Genomic DNA, 18405 nt, shown 5'->3' with positions numbered 1-18405 from the left:
CACTCACTTTCTTCTGACCTTGAAAAATCTCATGTTTCTAAGATGTTTTTCTCCCTGCACTGCAGGGGGCTGTGGCTACTTTCAAGGAGGGAGTATTCCCTCAGTTGCTAGGATTTCTGCATGCAGAGATGAAATTGTGATGGGCCTGAAGCAAGAAGTGCAATGGAGCTACAGAGGCCATGAAGTCTATCCTTGGACAAACAGGGAAGCAGCAGTTATGCTGCCCATGTAACAGCCATCCCACCCGGATCTTCTGCTGGAAGAACTCCAAGTTAAGCAGCATTTCTGCAATTCCCACTTGCCCTCTGGCCCTAAGGGCACTGGTTCCTAGAAGCAAAGCTCATTCTCCAAGCCCAGCCACAGCACCTGCTATCTGCCATCCACCCAAGTTCGTCTCACCCACCAGCCCCTACTCTGCCAGGCTGCAGGTATCCAAACCGGATACTGCCACTCCCTTGCTGCCAACACTTAGGATTTTGGCACCCTCATATCATAAAATCCAGTCAGAAAATCAAGACCAACCTGGCTCCAGGTACCCCTCATGAAAGGGTGCAGTGAGCTGCCTTTGGCTGGCTGCCAGGCCCCTCTCCAGCACAGCAGGTGGAGGATGAGGGTTCATAAACGCCCGTCCTCCACACCCCACTGCTGGCACAGCAAAGCTGTTTGGCTTCTGCTGGCTGTGCCGTCTGCCTTGCCAGGATGGACCGGTCCCGAAAAAGGAAACAACCTTCACAGCTTATCTTTCTCCTCACATGGTGTAGGAGTGAGTGACAGATTACTGCACTCTTCCTGCTCAGTGCCTTAAGTAGCCAAAAGAGATACTCCTCACTCAGAAAAAGAGGATCAATGTTACTTTTTGCCTAAAGTTTGCATTTAATGCAAACATCTCTTTAATGTGCTCGTTTCCAAATACAACCCAAACAGCTGTAGAGGGACTCCTACTGCTTAACAACAACCTCTAAACTCACAAGTGCATTGAAATATTGTGATTTCAGTATTGAAAGAGAGAAAACCATCAGAAGAAATTTACTGGCTTGAGTACCTGTTTATTTACCATACACAAGAATGTTACCCCTGCAGTTTCAAAAGTGGATAACATGGCTACTTTTCTGTGATAATGGAGAAATAACAGACGACAAAGTACAACAACCAGGCATTTTATTCTCTGTTTTACTTACACTCATACACATACAAGAATCAAGTTAGAGGTTTTAAAAATACAATAAAAAACAGCAATAAAAATATTTCAACTTTTTGCCTGAAAAAGAATGTTTATTTCAATTTTCTGGCAGAAGATTAACATGACTTTAGCTATCCTAGTTCTTACCTGAAATTCTGCTTATGTTCAGAGGAAGAAATTCCTACGACCAGTATTCTCATTTGCCATTAACATGTAGATGAACATGGTTTTTGTTTTGGCAGAAAAACCTTATTCTGCACAGACAGGAAATCTTTCCTCCATAACTGTTATCCTCCTCAAGGAATGTACTATTTGCCGACAAGCTCATTTGCTGACATTAGATCTATCATTTATGCTCCATCACAAATCTTTCAAAAGAAATAATACAGCAAATTTGCCTGTCCCTATTCTGTGTTTCACTGGGATTAAACACAAATAGGAGATATTTTCCTTTATGTATCATGCTGCTAGATTTGCAGTTTACAAAAAAAGGGGTCTGCACAGCCTTACTCCAGCTAATCATGGCCAAGGTCCTGGCTGACATTGCTGAAGTAATAAAGAGTTACCCAGTGAACACGTGTCATTCATCATCCAGATGAGTTAAAAAGAAGTATACAGAATGTACCTGAAGATGAGCTTTTTTAGGTCATATAGAAAGTATTTCTTAAGGCTTCTGCAGCACAGTATAGCTAACTTATAGCTACTTTAGCACATTATTTCTTATGATAAAGTATCTATCTATGCATCAGCAACTTTAATCTTAAAAAAATATTTGATAGCTCAAGTTTTTTGATTGCACACATGTAAGCTGACTGCTCAACACTATTATCTTCTTCTGATAGGAATAATTAAATATTCAACCTAATTTTCAGCTTTTAAAGGTTTCAGCTCTATGGCTGAAGACAACTTCCTAGGTAAGCATGTTTTTCTTGAAAGAAGTCCAATGACAGCTTGATTACACAGGAAATCTGTGAATCTCCTGCACTCAAAGAGGCAGAACACCTAATGAGAGACAGTCACTCACCATCCTTCCCTGCAGCTCTAAGGGAACCATAAAGTTCATCCACAGAAACAAGGTACTGATAATCAAGCAGGACAAGCAGTATATCTCCCTCCTAAGTATGGTACTAAATAACAGTGTGAGTTGCCTCCTCTGCTTCCTCCACAGCTCTGCCAGCACTCTTGTGTTTGTAGGCACAGTGAAAGTCATGAAAAACTTGTGTTCTCAGACATGAAATACAGTATTTATTTGATACAGTAAATCATCCGAGTCACACAGCACCAAGCAACCTCTGTTATGCTTGTATCTTTGGTAATTGTTTTAAATGAGAAACTCAATAAGTAAAAATAAGTCTCTGTTCTTTTTCAACAAGCAAGTTTAATTTTTGAGGTTTTGTTGGTGCAGATTAAGTAAGGACAAAAAAAGAAGAGTGCTACTATGAATTTATATAATGAGTTGAGCACAGAGATTGCACAATCACAGTTGCAAACACCTGAATGTCTACTGTTACAGGAGATAGATTACTAAAAAACTGTATTTTATCCAGTTTTGAGTTAAAAGATAAACAGGTAGAGGGTCAGCACCTCTGACCAATGAGCACATGTAAAGATCTATCCTGAAACAATAACTCAAAACTGTTTAAACTTGGCAGTCATGGCCAATCCTCATGCTACAACCATTAGCGATATCTTCTAATAAATTTATGAAAGGCTCCCATAATGTAGGGTAATGTGAAAGCTGCTACAAATAGGATACAAAAACAGGATTTTAGGAATTCTAAAACATCCTCTATGTCTTTTTATGCCTTGTTTTCTATTACACAGAAAAGACAGAGAAAAAAATGTTTCTGAACACTCACCTATCTGATCACACAGCTTCTTCAAAATCAATTTTTCTCTCTCAAGCCAAAACTAAGAAACTGTTTAAACCAGTTAAAACATAAGGATGACAGGTTTTGCTGCTATAGAAGTCTTGCTGATGCCTGGTATTCTATGAGATACTCTGGATAAATCTGCTGCTTCTCAAAGATGACAAAGATAGAAGGGTTTGAGGAGTTATTCACACAACTGTCATAGAATTTTTGGTTGTCCTTCATGGGAGGCCGAACATAATGAGAACTACCAAGAGTGAACTCCCCCACCAGCACTCGAGCCAGGAACATGGTCTTGGTGTTTGAGTCTGCCCCACAGTAGTTGTCAGAATAAGATGCATCCCTTGCAAAATAGCTGCCTGCAGAAGAGACACCAAGACAGAGTTTATAAGACACTAAAACAGCAGGAACAAAGTGATACTGTGTGAAAATGAATTAATAAACAAATCCATTAAGCAATTCATGAACAGCCTTTCCAAAGCCTTCACTTGTCCTCTATGTCCCTCTTAGTGGAATCAATCACTATGCACTTTTTAGTTTTCACAGCACACATATTAAAAACCAATGTTTAAAATGTTATCATAATCTTCTAAAGGATTTCCTCCTGACCCTAGATGTCCACCTCCCCCAATATCACATTTCCTCTCCTGGCAGAGGCTACTAATATTCATCAGCACAGCTGGACTTGATGATCGTGTGGGTCCCTTCCATGCTCAAAATACACTGTGATTCTCTAACATTTCTGAGAGTTACAAAGTATTCCAGCAGAAAGGTGTGTAGTCAGCCAGTCAGCCTGTCTCAGCTATTCCACTTGATGTGCTGGTAATTCCTGTACACAGGACAAATAGAAGGCTATAATCTGCTAACAAGGCAAAAAAAAAATAAAAACAAAAAACCAAAACAATCAAAACAAACAAACAAAAAACCCCCCGGCTGCTTTTCTGTAGGAATTGGGAGAAACTGGAACAGCAGTAAGCCTGGAGTCTAGCAGAAACCATCCCTACAACTGACCTCTTCTAAGTCTGTCTTTTCTTGCAAGTACTTAGGAGAGCAGAGGCCAAGGGCTTTTAGAGTGCCTTAGCTCCAAATGACCCTTGTGAAACTCAGCTCTGTTGCCCACATCACGACATAGAGAAGCCCAGGACTGGCCAAGCACCACCTTGTAAACTTTACCCCTCTGCAGTGAGTACTGAGAATTTTTAGCAAGTCTAGGATTACTGAAAGAGCTGAAAAACAACCTTTGCCGTAGACTGTCCCATGAAGGCCACAGATTCTCCAGTCAAAGTTTTGCTGGCAGATGGCATCAATGTCTTTTTTACTGGTCCCATGAAATAAAAATCGCTCATCTGCAGCCTTTCCACCATTGCTCTTCTGCATTAGGTCCTTCTGCCTGCAATGAGAAGCAGAATCTTTGCATTTCCACAGTGGCTGTCCCCACAGGTTCCCACAGCCACTCAGAAACAATTTTACACAGAGTATATTCTGAGAATCTTTACAGTAATGCCTAATTTGGGCATATAAACATGCTTTCACATTATACATAAATGCTTTACTACAAATGTTTTCTTTCCTTCACTGCCTTTGAAGAGAGAGGGAGGAATCTCAGTGTTATTTTTTTTTTTCCCTGAACACAGGAGTTTCTATTAAGGCTTGCCCTCCATGAGTTTTGCATTTAATTTTGAAAGCTGTTTCAGTTTTGACCAGCTGCAAAACACTGTGCTAAATGTGTTTTGCTTCAAGGATTCACTGGAAGGAAGCTGTCATGGACACAGGCCTGGCAGAAGTCAGGAGCAAGGATTCCTCCCACACAGCCCTGAATCTGACTGTTCAGAGCTCTGTGTCTTGACTGAGCTTTGGGTTTGTTGGTACCTCTTTATCTAAATGTTGATACTAGGTAGGTATTTCAGTGGGAGAGTGGTAGCAGAGGCATTTCAGGAATGCATGTTCTATCTTTAGCATAGCACATACAGCTAACTGCAGAAACAACAAACATCATGCATACACACCAGGGCAGTGTTTTACACTTACCATTGATACAGTTCCCAGAGGGATGGGTTCTGAACCCTACAAATCTTTTTAATAGCTGCTTTGGGCATTGTGCGCTGAAAGTCCACTTTGACTTTCTTGTATTCTTCAGATGAACAGTCAAGCTCAATCAGCTGCAAGGAAAAGTTTGAAAAGTTACTTTTGCATGCTTTTGTGGGTCCAGATATACTGCATGCATCCAACAGTATCTAAATACATAGCAGAAATGAGCACATAAATAAGGAATTGAGAATTTATGTTGCAGAAAACCAGAGAATCTTTTTACTTTATACTCCTGACAGCCAGTGAACACAAACTGCACTCACTGCCTGTTGTGTTTCTAAATCAATTGGAAAGGCTTTAGTCGAACAATTTTAGGGAAAAACATGGTCACACTACTAAAAATCAGTTCCTTACATGACAGTTCTGATAGCATGCAAAGCTTACTTGCATATTTTCGTAGGAACATAAAAAATGTCAATGTTAGTCTTGTTTCTTAGTGACAACTTGTTGAGGATTTGCATTTTGCAAGTTAGTGATTTTTGAGCATCAGATAATACCTTTTCTGTAGGCACAGTTATTAGAGTTGACAGAGGAGCTGGTGGAAGCAGAGAGGAAGTCAGAGAAAGTATGCCACACATATATTAACTAGGTGTGTTACAAGGGTAAAGAAGTTTACTTCCCTGGAATGAATAAAATAATAGTAAATGTAATAATAAAAGATCCTATCCTGAACAAGCTGCCATGAGAGGTTGTGGAGTCTCTCTGGAGATATTCCAAACCTACCTGGACACAATCCTGTGTGACCTCCTCTGGGTGAACCTGCTTTAGCAGGGGAGTTGGTTTCTGTGATCTCCAGAGGGCCCCCTTCCAAGCCCAACCATTCTGTGAACTCCCCCAGTTTCAGCCTCATACAACAGCCTACAGCTAAGGGAAGGGCTACTCTGAAGTTCAGAGGCATCGTTTACCTCTGTGATGCTTTCAGCACCTGTTGGGACTTCAAAATGGTGTATTTTGGGCACCAGTACCAGTCTTGTTAACACAGCAAATTTGCCAAGCCAAGGGATTAATAGTAGCAGTGGAAGTCCCTGCTGCCACAGTTTTACTGCCACCATTTGTTTAAATCTGGGTCTAGTATCACCTCCAGGTCTGCCCAGTGAGGTATCAAGTTTAAATTTACCACTACCTCTGTATTATGCTACATAGAAACACTGAACTTGTGATGGAACAAACCTTACATGACAAAACTGACAGAAAGAAAAACTAAAAAGCTCCAAACCTTGAATCCCAGTTCAGGCAGGGCAGATTTGTCCCAGTGAGCTGGAATGTTCTTAAACCCTTCTGTATGTTTAACGCCCCTGTAGATGATAAGACATTACAAATAGACAATTAAAATAAAACTAAACATGATATTTTATGTACATATTATACTGAACATTTTTGTCAAGCTTAGGGAGAATATAGGCAACTGAAAATACTAAAAAATATTTCAAAACTGTCATTTCTGTTCAGCACATGAAAGTATTTGTTCCAAGTCATTGTGTCAAGACTTATGTCAGCAAGCAAGATTCCAAATGAAAAAAAGAGAAATATATACTCTAAACTAAACACATAAGGATTTCTCTTGCGGAGTTGAAGGTATATATAAAAGCTCTACTACACTACTGCATCCAGTATCACATCAGTATGACTGAAGCATGATAGATACAGCCCTCCCCTGTACTTACACCCAAATTTTAATTAGTGTGTTTAGCTGCTCTTTTCAGTGTTTCAGCAAGGACTGTGTGCTGCAAGGGAATGTGCAAAAATTGGCTGTTACAAGTAACTCCATCTCCTTGCAGGCTTCCACCATTTGCTCTACCTGTAACAACTACTGCTTTCCTTTCAGATTGTCTGGCTGCTCTCAAAAATATTTTTCTGAACTTGCACTTAGCTTTGAAAATTATTAATCTCAGAAAGAGCTAGTACACATAAACACACTGCTACATGTTGAATTATTTCCTACCTTTCCACACTTCCTGTGGCCAAGCCCAAATTTTCTTCACCACAGAGGTTCCTGAGTTGATTGAAAACTGCTGGCCAGGCTGCAATACGGCCCTGGCCAGACATGGTTGTAGGAAAGGTATGTCCCTTTCCCTCTCCATGTCTTTAACAATTGCCTTCTTCACTCTACTTGCACCCATGGAGTATTCAGCATTCACAAAGCACTAAACCCATCACCTCAGAATGAGCAGTTGTGGTTTACCTGGCTTTTGTCTTTTCCACTTCTGCCTGAGAGACAAATTTAGGTCTTCTGCAAACCTTCCTCTCTGTTTTGTAGCGAAGGTTTTTCTGCATCATGGCTGGGGAAAAAAAAACCAAACAAAATCCCATGAACTATCAAAGATGTTTTTGAAAGCCTTCACACTACAGCCACATTTGTCACCAAGTTGTTTTCTCAAAAACATGGACAAAAAGGCTCCCTCCTCATTTTGCAACCGAGATACTTTTTTCCTACACTTAGTTGTGGATTTCAAACCCTGTAAACACAACCCAACGTCTATCACAGACCATTTATTTTTATTGACCACCAAGAGAAACAAGTCACAGCAACCTGAATTTTAGAGGCATTCCTTCTGGATCTTGGAAACTCTGCAGCTACTGTGACATCATACTAACAATTAAGAGTCAGTGCCAGCCAGGACAATAAGGCCTCATCTTCAGAGCAAGATACACAGGAAAACAAACAAAAAAACCTCTTGACACCACCAAGCCTAGAAATTAACTTCTGAAAGACATCTACACTGCATATATTTGCCTAAGTTACTAAAAAAGCCCAAACCTTAGAAAAGGGATTGATTCACTATGCAATTTTCACTTCTAAGCTGGCCAAGATTTCCCAGCATTGCTTTTGATTGAATCACAAACAACACATAACATGTCCTTTCTGGTTTTTTGGTTTGGGTTTTTCATGTTTGGCTTTTTTTCATGCAGAATGAGATAGTAATGAAAAGCTGGATCAAAGATAACTACACCAAACTGACAGTCCAGGCAGGCTGATTCTCATCACTGTTATACATAATTTTTGAAAAGGATGCCAGGAAAAGCAACAGCTCAGAGAGGACAGTGCCATCACAAGTGGCTTATATTTCCTGAACTCTTGGGAAACACTTCTTCCTACCTTGACATAGTAAAGGTATTTTCTCAGCCTTTCCAGACAGCATGAAAAGAAAATATGTGCAAAACTCTTGCAATGCTAAGGATTGTCTGGATCCTACCCCTTGTCCAAGTGTTTTTTTTTCTGCAAACCAGTGATTAAAGTAGAGCAGAAGCTGGCTTGTCAAGTCTTCTAGAAGTTCCTCACCATTTGTGTTGGTGCCAGCATCAGTGTCATACTTGGTACTTTCTGGCAGACATTTTGAAACCTAGCACAAGAACTCCTCAACAATAACAGCTTTGAAAGAACAGAGTGCTACTCTGCTTATGTGAACAGCTCTTATCCTGAGAACTTTGATAGAAACTCTGTCTCTGTAAGCATTGCAATTCAAAGTCCAAATTTCTCTCTTCTATCTCCTGTAATGAGGTAATTCAGAACCACAAGATATCTGGGAGGGAAGGACAAAACAGAAAAACAAAACAAATGCAACCTACACACAAAATTTATTTCATATTCATGTCTTCCAGCTTTGAAGGTCATCTTTGGAGAACTTTCAGCCAAATAAGCTTTCTCCAGGTCATCACTGCAGACAGTAGCAGCTGCATGAAGATCATTCTGTCATGCCAAAAATAGAGAGAAAAAAAAGTTTCTCCTGGTCTGTTATAGACAAGCAAGTCTAAAAACCAACAACTCTTGTATGTATGTTGGCTGCAGGATATATCAGCATATGAGAAATCCTTGATTTAGAGCGACACATTCACCAACTAGACCAAGCAAGATGGCAGAGTACTACTGGAATGTCAGAGAAAGAGGCTTTTCTCAGAAGCAATGGAAAACATGTGTTATTACTCTGATCCTATCTGACACGCCTCACTGAACAGTTATCTGATAATATTTGTGACTCACCAGTGGTCAGTCCCCCACCAGAACTAATCAAAATCACAGGGAAAAGACCCTGTTAGGCCTTTGATGTCCATCTGCACAGTATAAGTGAGAGGAAGAGGGTGACAAGAGAGGGGGAGGATATAAGCACTGTGCACTTTTCAGTAGTTCTGCACTTGTCACACAGCGTTATGAGCTTCTCCATTTCTCCACACTTACTTCTTTTCCATACTCCTGCCATGTGCCATATTCATCTTTCCAGTACCAGATCCATTCTGTTGTAAGGATGAAGTGAGGGGGTTTGGTCACAGAGGAGGCTGTAGAAAGACGTCTGACTTTTTTCAAGCCACAGCACATGTAATGAAAACAGATACTGAACGGGAAAAGGAACTCTTCAGTAAAAGCAGAATCAAATCTATAAAAAAAAGGAGGCAAAAAACATCAGAACTGTTTGTGAAGTTTTACTCATAGATTCACAAGCCCACTACAAATTTGCAAATTAAGTCAATCTCACCCAAAAGCAGAACACAAAGGTTCACTCTTCACTACAATGTGAGCTTTGCACCCTGCACTTTTCACAACTCTGTGTGCTAGCTGTTTCCTGTTTGTACATATTTTGTATTACAGTACTATGTCCCACATTGGGTCTGTGGGCAATGATCATAATCCACTCCTAAATTAGTGAGTTACATAGGATGAAGAGAAACAGTGGAAAACAGGCACTGCCTTCTTCTTGCTGACCAGCTATATTCTTAAGAGAACACTCACATAACTTAAGACGGGCTTCAAAGAGCCTGTAACATAAGAGGATTTTCCAGCATGGGATGTGGCATACTGGGATGAGCCCTTTCCAATACTCTCTTTATGCTATATAACCAGTTCCAAACTCTGAAAGGTATTTCCACATTCTTCACATGCTCTGCTCCCAAGAAGGGAGAAAATCTCATGCAAAGTGAGGTCAGTAGAAAAATGCCAAATAAAACTACTTATGCAATGACTAGATTAGAATTGCAGTAATTTATACCCACTAAGGATCTGGTACAATACAGCAAACTCCAAACATAAATTTTATAAGAGTTTATACCTGTCGTTTTTTGGGTCACAATATGCATCTTCAATTTCTTCCATATTCCTGAAGTCCTTCCAGGTATTACCCTCAGAGTACTGCCATCTATATGGCAAGTGAAAATGGGTTCTGATACACTTTTCTGTAAAAGTTTAAAAAAAAAAAAAAGAGAAGTAGGAGATGCATTATTTTGACAGGCTATGAGAGAACTCCAACATTTCAGGGCTGTGTACCCAGCTGGTGAAATCATCAAAAGGATAGCTAGGAAAGTGGCACCATTACAAGCAATAGTTCAAAATTTTTCAGCATAAGCAAGTAACACTTGAATTTTTGGGCTTAGGTAGAAGTTCAGTTTCTGTACGTACTAGACTCTCTTTGCACATTAAAATTGTGCAGATCATTCTCAAAGAGACAAAAAATGATCACAGGCTCCTACAAGGCTATTATTTAATAAATAGAAAAAGAAGTGTATTTATGATTAACCACTAAATCACAAAGTGGTATGACTGAGGAAAAAACCAAAGCCCAGCAGTGCTTAGTTGTGAGATAGGAGAAGGACTCTCACTGTTTAACTTCAGATGGTAACTAAGTACAACACAGCCACTTCCTTTTCTTTCAGTGAGATGGGGAGAACAGGAAAAAGGTAAATCTGTGGGTTGAAGTCAGAACAGTTTAGTAACTGAAACAAAATACAATATAGCAAGCACATGTATATATACATATATATGTACATATACACTCTTGTATATCTATAAGGAAGCTAACAAAAAGTGAGAGAGAAATAAAGCCCAAGAAACACAAGTGATGCACACTATGATTGCTCACCACCCACTGACTGATGCCCAGCCCCTTCCCAAGCAGCAATCAGCCCCTCCCAGCCAACTCCCACAGTTTATAGGCTGAGCATGATGTTCTAATGGTATGGAATAGCCCTTTCACAAGTTCAGGTCAGCTGTCCTGGCCATGCTCCTTCCCAGCTTCTTGTGCACCTCCTCATTGGCAACACACGGGCAGCTGAAAAATTCTTGACTTTGGGTAAGCACTACTTAGCAACAACTAAAGCATCAGTGTGCCACCAATGTTATTCTCATACTAAATCCAAAGCACAGCACTGTACTGCCTTCTAGGAAGAAAATTAACTCTGTCCCAGCTGAAAGCAGGGATATATCCACCACTTATTCCATATTATTTACACCATGTCTAGGTCCCGCACCTTCCAACACAAGCCAGTTAACAATCATCACCTTTCCCCTCTTTTGATAAACACACAGACATCATTCCTTTAGTCTCAAAGTCCTTTGCCCTTCAGTAATTCTCCAAGAGATCCTGGTCCCACAAAGAAGAGCAACGGTAGCAGTGAGCCAGGTATCACAAACGTTACAAGAGTTCAAAGTGTCACGGGAGTGAGGGTGACATCACCAGTGCACGTGTGCATAAACCCCAGGGCAACTTCCACAGAACAAAAGGAAACCTAACTCCAGGGAAAGTCAAGGAGAAACTGCACCACACCTTCCTACGAGGAGGCGTTCAGTACACAGGTCAAGAACATCAAGAAAAAAAAGGATGACAAAAAATCAACAGAAACCTGGCAAAGCAGCCTTGCTCCTGGACACCTTGGAACATTTTGAAAGGGAGACAGCTAAGACAGATGGAACAGAAGAATACCAGAAGAAAAAATATAGAATTCAGAGTATCTTTCATATCTTTCCTGTTTGGAAATGTGAGTCTTATCATTCTGCAATCCCTTAGGTAAACACAGGTGGAGTAGCCAATCTTCAGCACAAGCAAAACAAAACATCTCCTTTGTTTGGTGTGCCAGGTCAAACACTTTCCTACAGCAGTCAAGATACTTTCCTACAGCAGTGAGATTTAACTACACATAAGCAGAAACTCACAGAAAGTTTCCCCTTTCTGTGAAAGATGTGTATCATTTCCTCTTTATGACAACAGAAAAACAGGCTGGACTTGAGACAGTGTGCACTGATACTTGAGACAACCTACCTTTAAAGCCACAACTTCTGTACAGATGATGTAAACATATCTGTTCTGATTCATCCTCCTTTGAAGTTGAGGAATTCCGTCTAGTGCTGGGTTTTCCATCTAGAAGGAGGAATTGTAACTATTAACACACTTCAGATCAACAATGCCTCTTAAAAGTGCTCCTATCCCTAGGGAAGAAGCCTAAAGGCAATGTTTGTAACCACCTAACTGCACTCTGCCCCAGAAAGACAAGGAAGCCTTTGATAAACTTGTATACTCAAAAGTCCCCTCCCTGTATCCATCCTTTCTGAACTTGATTTCCCTGTAACTGCTGAATTCCTCAGACACAGATTTTAGCTATCCCCACAAAACGAGAATAGAATCCAATGCCTTTATACTTCCACATGGACTTGAGTTAAATGTACATTCCACACAGCTGGTCACACTGGCAGCTATAAAATACAAAGTTTCAAAATCTGATACTTCTGTAAATTAAAGCACATTAAGGAAAGGAAGAAGGAACTGCAGGCAGAATAGCAGAGATGAGCATACACACATAATGGAGCATTCTCCATTATGTTATCCTTTTTTTCCCCTTCTAAACCATACTTAAATTACAATTCTAAAGAACTTCAAAAGAAAAGTGCAAACAAAATATTACACTTCCAAGAAATCACTAGGATAGTGTTTGTGAATTCCTGTGCCAGAATTAATCGCTACATTAAAGAAAAACAAATAAATAGTTTATAATCAGACAACCACCACTCCTATTCTTAAACAGGTCTCTACCTTTACGTATTTTACCTAAAAAACTCCAAAATTATAGAGCTCCCTACCTCCAGTTCTGTTACACTTATTTAACCCCAAGTCTGAGAATTTTATAAACACCAGCACTCTATTTCTCAGGAACCTCTCTTCACTTCACTTGTCAGGACAAAGATCTCTGTCAATGAGATAGGTACAAGGTCCGTCCTTGTACACAAATCAATATGTAAATTCAGTTTTCTTAATGATACCAGTGAAAACATTAAATTCACTACCATGACCCTTCTGATGTATTCAAAAGATGATATTATTTACCTTTGCATGGTGAAGATTTGGCATCTTCTATGTCATACATGTTTCTGTTGCCATTTTTTATGTCATACATGTTTCTATAAGTGGAAGGTAGTTTCTTGATAATGTCTGAGCTCATCCCCTGTTTCTCCAGTTTCTCAAAACATTCTGGATTTAGTAAGTCATGGGACCGTTTGCAGCTGCTGCCAAATCTGCACTGACCCCGCAAAAAGTACTGGCAAACATGAAGTTTGGTACAGGATGTTTTAAAGGAACAAGATCCATGAGGTCCATCGCCTTTGTTATAATGCAAGCAGACCTTGGGAAGGAGAAGAAAAAAAGAATTTAAACGCCAAAGTACAATGTGCTCATTTAGACTGTTTGAATCCATGATTTTTAGGTTTTTTATGGCTACAATGTGCATACATTTACTTTTGAAAGAAACATTTCTTCTTTCTTTTTGTTTTCCAAATGATTATTTGATTGCTTTTCCTTTGCCCTGCAAATGTTTAGAAAGATCTTTCAAAACACAACATTCTTACAGACATTCTCAAGATGAGATTTAGTTCTAAATCACACCTCTAATTTTCTTGTTTTGGAGTTTTTTTGACCCCAACTTGATGGTAAGAGGTACTGAATCTGGCTGGGATGTCTCGGGTTGCAGTTGATAATTGTTGCCCCGAGATGTGCAGGATGTCTCTGTTTCGGCCCGTGCAACTGAAGAACAAGTCAGAGTTTTTTACTTTTAGGTCTTGAGGTTGTTTATTAATTCTTATCTATAAAATTTTCTTCCTCCCCAGCCGAAATCTGCTCAGCAGGGCAGCCACAGGCACTCTGACTGCCCCCGAGGTGGTGTTGTCCTTTTATACCACAAACTACATATAACATATTTACACTTAATTCCCAACACCTATCACCTATGTTAGACAGTGCACTTCTACTCTAAACCAATCCCAAAGTGCCAACACCACTGCAGAAAATGGAGAACAAGAAGAAGAAGAAGAAAGGCTAGACACACCCAGATTCCTCCATCTTGTCCATATAACCCCCATACCAAAAATCCTAAAATCTACATTTTCACCCTGTGATAATTTAATTATTATACTATTCAAACTTCTGTGACTTTCATGTCCTCACACAAAGCTGATAACTTGCTCCAGGGGTCATAATCAAATCCCCAGGTGTTCTGGGCTGCGTGCCAGGGTCTCTGAGCCCCCCGGCGGGGTCCTTGGCACCTCTGGACACCCGGAGGGATGCACTGAGCTCCGACAGGGATGGAGTTAACTTTCTTCATAGCAGACCATGCCACACTGTGTTTTGGGTTTGTGCCCAAAACAGTGTTGATAACACAACTTTTTGGTCTGTTTGGGTCAGCTGTCCTGGCCATGCTCCCTCCTGGCTCCTTGTGCCCCTCCTCACTGACAGAAGAGCAGGGGAAGCTGAAAAGGCCTTGACTGAAGGCAAGCACTCAGTGGGTTGCCAACGTGATTTTCATATTAAATCCAAAACACAGCCCTGTTTATGATACCAGTAAGAAAATTAACTCTATCTCAGCTGAACCCAGAACAGATAAACACCACACAGCCTCTCACTCACTCCCTCCAGGGCTGAGATAAACACAGTTTAATATGGCATAAAAAGAAGAGGAAATAATAATGATGATAAAAGAGCAGACAAAACAAGTGATGCACGATGCAGCTGCTCACCACTCAGTGACCAAAGCCCAGCCAGTCCCCACCAGTGTGGCACCACCCCTGGGCCACCTCCTCCCCACTCCACTGTTCAGAATGATGTCATATGGTAAGCAGTATCCTTTTGTCCAGTTTGGGGCAGCTGTCTTGGCTGCATTCCCTCCCAGCTTCTTGTGCACTCTGAGTCTACAGGCTAGCAGGGCAGTATGAAAAGCTCAAAAGTCCTTGACTTAGAGCAAGCACTGCTCAGCAAAAACTAAAACATGTTATCAACATTGTTCTCACCCTGAATGCAAAACACAGCATTGTACCAGCTACTAGAAAGAAAATTAACTTTATTCCAGCAAAAACTAGGAAATAGTGCAAACTGGACAAAGGGACATTCCATGCCACATAATGTCATTCTCCAAAAAAAATTAATAATAGTGGGGAAGGGGACTAAGTGGGAGATGGGTCCTTCTTACAAGGTAGCACTTGCTCAGAGACTTACTGGGCATCAGTCTGCTTTGAGGTGGTGAAGCAGAAATGTCTTGCAACACTTCTCCCTGCCTTCCTCCCCTTTCAACACTGTCTTTATCTCCATTCACAGGTTTTGCCACTTTAGTTCTTCTTGTTAATGCTCACCTCCTCTGCTTGTGACAGGAGTGAGGAGTGGGTGAGGGACTGTTCAAGAGCTTAGCTGCCAGCCAGGGTCAACCCACCACAGGTGAGAACAGAGGATGCAGATTTATTTTTAGATTTGCATTAAGCTAACTAAATTGACACCCAGTATCTCCATCTCTGTCAAGCCTCATCCACATTGTAATGCTCACTGAAACACAAGACTAAGAAGCTGTTACAGTAATACTCACCTCTGGTAAGAGGGAAGGGTCATTTTGAAGCAGAAGCTGGCAAAGTTCATCATGGTTTAAATTCTCAAGTCCATATTGCTTTAGAACACGGAGATTGTGGTCTGAGTGGAAGCTGTGAATAAACCTGCATCCCTTCCTAGAACTCAAAAAAACCACGATCAAAATGACTGGCATTATTTTGACACCCCATGGGCATTACACTGAACAGTTGGAAAAGCACACCAAATTAGCTAGGCTCAGAAAAATCCACATTGCTCATCTATAAAGCCATTATGTGATTTGCAAAGCAGATTACATAATTACTGAGGATAATTGCCACGCTACTTCTGATTCACAGTCATTATAGTCCCAGTGCACTCTGACAATATCCGCATTTTTTTGACCTGCAGCTCACAACCACAAAACCAACAAAGCTCCAGAGCATCACTCCCTCTCAGCTGATGAGTGCATCCACCAGGGTCCCACAGCTCAGGGACATGTGGAGACACTCAGCTCTAGCTCATTGCTCAGGGTCCCACAGCACAGGGACCTGAGGGGACACTCAGTGTAGCTCATTGCTCAGGGTCCCACAGCACAGGGACCTGAGGGGACACTCAGCTCTAGCTCATTGCTCAGGGTCCCACAGCACAGGGACCTGAGGGGACACTCAGTGTAGCTCATTGCTCAGGGTCCCACAGCACAGGGATCTGAGGGGACACTCAGCTCTAGCTCATTGCTCAGGGTCCCACAGCTCAGGGGCATGTGGAGACACTCAGCTCTAGCTCATTGCTCAGGGTCCTGCAGCACAGAGACCTGAGGGGACACTCAGCTCTAGCTCATTGCCCAGGGTCCCACAGCACAGGGACCTGAGGGGACACTCAGTTCTATCTCATTGCCCAGGGTCTCACAGCACAGGGACCTGAGGGGACACTCAGTTCTATCTCATTGCCCAGGGTCCCACAACACAGGGATCTGAGGGGACACTCAGCTCTAGCTCATTGCTCAGGGTCCTGCAGCACAGAGACCTGAGGGGACACTCAGCTCTAGCTCATTGCCCAGGGTCCCACAGCACAGGGACCTGAGGGGACACTCAGTTCTATCTCATTGCCCAGGGTCCCACAGCACAGGGACCTGAGGGGACACTCAGTTCTATCTCATTGCCCAGGGTCCCACAACACAGGGACCTGAGGGGACACTCAGCTCTAGCTCATTGCTCAGGGTCTCACAGCACAGGGACCTGAGGGGACACTCAGCTCTAGCTCATTGCCCAGGGTCCCACAGCACAGGGACCTGAGGGGACACTCAGTTCTATCTCATTGCCCAGGGTCTCACAGCACAGGGACCTGAGGGGACACTCAGCTCTAGCTCATTGCCCAGGGTCCCACAGCACAGGGATCTGAGGGGACACTCAGTTCTATCTCATTGCCCAGGGTCTCACAGCACAGGGATCTGAGGGGACACTCAGCTCTAGCTCATTGCCCAGGGTCTCACAGCACAGGGACCTGAGGGGACACTCAGCTCTAGCTCATTGCTCAGGGTCTCACAGCACAGGGACCTGAGGGGACACTCAGCTCTAGCTCATTGCCCAGGGTCCCACAGCTCAAGGACCTGAGGGGACACTCAGCTCTAGCTCATTGCTCAGGGTCCCACAACACAGGGACCTGAGGGGACACTCAGCTGTAGCTCATTGCTCAGGGTCCCACAGCACAGGGACCTGAGGGGACACTCAGCTTGAGCACACTGCCCAAGGTCCCGCAGCACAGGGATGTGCCACAGAGTTCATCATGGTTTAAATTCTGCAGCACAGGGACCTGAGGGGACACTCAGCTGTCCCCTGGCACGGCCCTGCCGACGGGCAGGGAGCGCCAGGGTGACGAGCCGGAGAGGAAGTGCTGCGACCCAAAGCTGTGAAACCACCGCCTGCGTCTGCCTCCTTTGCAACAACACACACAAATAAATAAAAGCGGACGGGCAGTGAGCATTTCCGACGCGGAAAGGTCTTTACTGAGAGCTCCTTTCCCTGAAGGGGCACACCGAGCCCCCCGCCATGGCGGCCGCCCCCCGCCCCTCACCTGGCCAGCTGGTTGCGGCAGAAGCCCTTCAGGTGGTACTTGCAGATGTGCAGCTGCCCGCACTGGCCCGGGCAGCCCGCGACGTGCTCCGGGCACAGCCGCACGGGGCTGGTGGCCACCACCACGGCCACCTCGGCCTCCGCCGCCGCCGCCCGGCCGGGCCGCCGCACCAGCGTGAAGCGCTGCGCGTCCCGCAGCACGGCCGCCAGCTGCTCGGCTGAGGGCCGGCTCGGCAGCCGCCGCTGCAGCTCGCCCTGCTCCAGGCAGCCGCCGCTGGAGCACAGCACCCGCAGCGCCTGGATCGCCAGCGCCATGGCTTTCTCGGGAAGCCCCGCCCGGAAAAGCTACGGAAACGGAAACGAAAGTGAAAGAACCCGAGAGGGAGCGGGGCCGCCTCGGCCCGGAGTCTGCTCTGCCGCCGCGGGGGAGTGGTTTGCTCTGGGTGAGCCGGCGGCGGTGCCGGGGCACGGCACTTCGCCTCCCTCCTCCGCCTGACTTTTAGGATATATTGACCGTTTTCAATCACATGTCACCGAAAAGGGATGGTAGCTGGGAGGTCACACATTTCCTGTAGGAAAAAGCAGGCGCAGGGATGAATGAAGCATCAGCCAGGTGA

General features: G+C 43.2%; 1 protein-coding gene across 2 annotated transcripts; it reads right to left on the bottom strand.

Moving 5' to 3' along the window:
• Positions 1-1141: 1141 nt before the first annotated feature.
• LOC139587801 (protein mono-ADP-ribosyltransferase PARP12-like) lies at positions 1142-18143 on the bottom strand. 2 transcript variants are annotated; one of them, XM_071422374.1, is made up of 12 exons: positions 17790-18143; positions 15739-15880; positions 13221-13515; positions 12162-12260; positions 10179-10302; positions 9314-9509; positions 8707-8827; positions 7322-7418; positions 6356-6434; positions 5080-5210; positions 4290-4441; positions 1142-3410 (listed from the first exon to the last, which is right to left on the bottom strand). In XM_071422374.1, exons 1-12 carry the CDS (start codon positions 18101-18103, stop codon positions 3142-3144), a joined length of 2019 nt encoding a protein of 672 aa, XP_071278475.1. In that variant the 5' UTR covers positions 18104-18143; the 3' UTR covers positions 1142-3141. The 2 variants fall into 2 exon arrangements, with proteins under 2 accessions (XP_071278475.1, XP_071278476.1); XM_071422375.1 differs by having other exon boundaries at positions 15739-15874; positions 17790-18142.
• Between the last annotated feature and the right edge of the window lie 262 nt (positions 18144-18405).

This window comes from Agelaius tricolor, unplaced genomic scaffold (genome assembly GCF_023055355.1).
Source record: "Agelaius tricolor isolate 1412-34295 unplaced genomic scaffold, bAgeTri1.0.p SCAF_3, whole genome shotgun sequence".
In the NCBI taxonomy this organism is placed as follows: domain Eukaryota; kingdom Metazoa; phylum Chordata; class Aves; order Passeriformes; family Icteridae; genus Agelaius; species Agelaius tricolor.
Note: the sequence above shows the minus strand (reverse complement) of the source record. Positions and strands in the feature narration are given on the sequence as shown.